Raw genomic sequence first — 1,552 nt, forward strand, 5'->3', positions numbered from 1 at the left:
TTTTTTTTTTTTTTTTTGAGATGGAGTTTCACTCTTGTTACCCAGGCTGGAGTGCAATGGCACAATCTCGGCTCACTGCAACCTCCACCTCCTGGGTTCAGGCAATTCTCCTGCCTCAGCCTCCTGAGTAGCTGGCATGCGCCACCATGCCCAGCTGATTTTTTGTATTTGTAGTAGAGACGGGGTTTCACCATGTTGACCAGGATGGTCTCGATCTCTTGACCTCGTGATCCACCTGCCTCCGCCTCCCAAAGTGCTGGGATTACAGGTGTGAGCCACCGCGCCCGGCCATAATTTTTATATTTTTAGTAGAGACGGGGTTTCGCCATTTGGCCAGGCTGGTCTTGAACTCCTGACCTTGTAATCTGCCCACGTCGGCCTCCCAAAGTGCTGGAATTAGAGGTGTGAGCCACCACGCCCGGCCCAGTTTGTGTTTTATTGTTTGTTTTGTTTTCAGACAGAGTCTTGCTCTGTCACCCAGGCTGGAGTGCAGTGGCACGATCTCAGCTCACTGCAACCTCTGCCTCCCGAGTTCAAGCGATTCTCCTGCCTCAGTAGCAGGAGAGCAGCTGGGATTACAGGTGCCCGCCACCACACCCGGCTAATCTTTTATATTTTTAGTAGAAACGGGGTTTCACTATGTTGACCAGACTGGTCTCGAACTCCTGATCTCGTGATCCGCCCGCCTCGGCCTCCCAGAGTGCTGGGATTACAGGTGCGAGCCACCGTGCCCGGCCATGTTTTCTTTTTTATACCTAGGAATGCCCTCCAACCCTGCCAGTACCCAGCACGCCTCCTTCAAATGCCTGGTCCCCGACTGTGTGCCTCAGCCCCCAAACCATCTCCAGGGCTCCTCTACCCTTCACAGAGACAGACAGACACGAAAGCCGCTGCCTTTTATTGGCTCCTGGCAGAGGAGGTGCCCCAGGGCCAGGCAGGAGAGGGCGGGGCCGGGGGAGTTTCTCAGTCTGTGTGGTGGAGGCTCAGATTAGGAGCCGGAGGGGTTGGGGGGGCTGAGCTTGGGGCCAGGGTTCCTGGGTCTGGGCTGGGAGACGGGGCCAGTCAGAAATAAGTGTCACTTATCCTCTGGGATGGTGAGGGCCCCTCCTGGGGTTGGAGGTGTCACAGGGACAGAAGGCCACCCAGGGGGTCCGTGAGAGACTGTGTCTGCCTCCTGCGGGGCCTGGACAGGGAGGGGCTGGACCACAGCGGCCCCTGCTCAGGTCACCACGCTCCCCACAAGGCTATAGCGGGCGCATGGGGCTCACAGCTCGTCGTGGTGCCGGGTCAGGTCCTCGCCGTAGTTGGTGGCCTGGCTGCCCACAAACATGTTCCAGTTCCCCAGGATCTCCGCTTTGCTCAGCCGCCCATCCTGGAGGGAGGGCCACAGCTCAGAGGGGACAACACGCCTGCTTTCAAATGCCCTCCCTGCAGCCAAGTGTGTCCCCACATCCCTGGGACCCTTCTCTCTGGGTCTCTGTTCCCCTCTCTCTCTGGGTCTCTGTCCCCCTCTCTCTCTGGGTCTGTCTCCCCCCTCTCTGGGTCTCTGTTC

At 58.2% G+C, this 1,552-nt stretch overlaps 1 protein-coding gene across 2 annotated transcripts in view; it reads right to left on the minus strand.

Moving 5' to 3' along the window:
* Positions 1-886: 886 nt before the first annotated feature.
* RCN3 (reticulocalbin 3) overlaps positions 887-1,552 on the minus strand; it is a 15,732-nt gene continuing 15,066 nt past the window's right edge. For both annotated transcript variants that reach the window (XM_032264607.1, XM_032264608.1), the window contains exon 7: positions 887-1,372. In XM_032264607.1, the coding sequence (XP_032120498.1) occupies positions 1,265-1,372 (108 nt within the window). In that variant the 3' untranslated portion in view covers positions 887-1,264. The remainder of the gene's footprint in view (positions 1,373-1,552) is intronic.

The sequence above is a fragment of the Sapajus apella genome, unplaced genomic scaffold (assembly GCF_009761245.1).
Source record: "Sapajus apella isolate SASKATOON/1434 unplaced genomic scaffold, GSC_monkey_1.0 scaffold144, whole genome shotgun sequence".
Classification (NCBI taxonomy): Eukaryota; Metazoa; Chordata; class Mammalia; order Primates; family Cebidae; genus Sapajus; species Sapajus apella.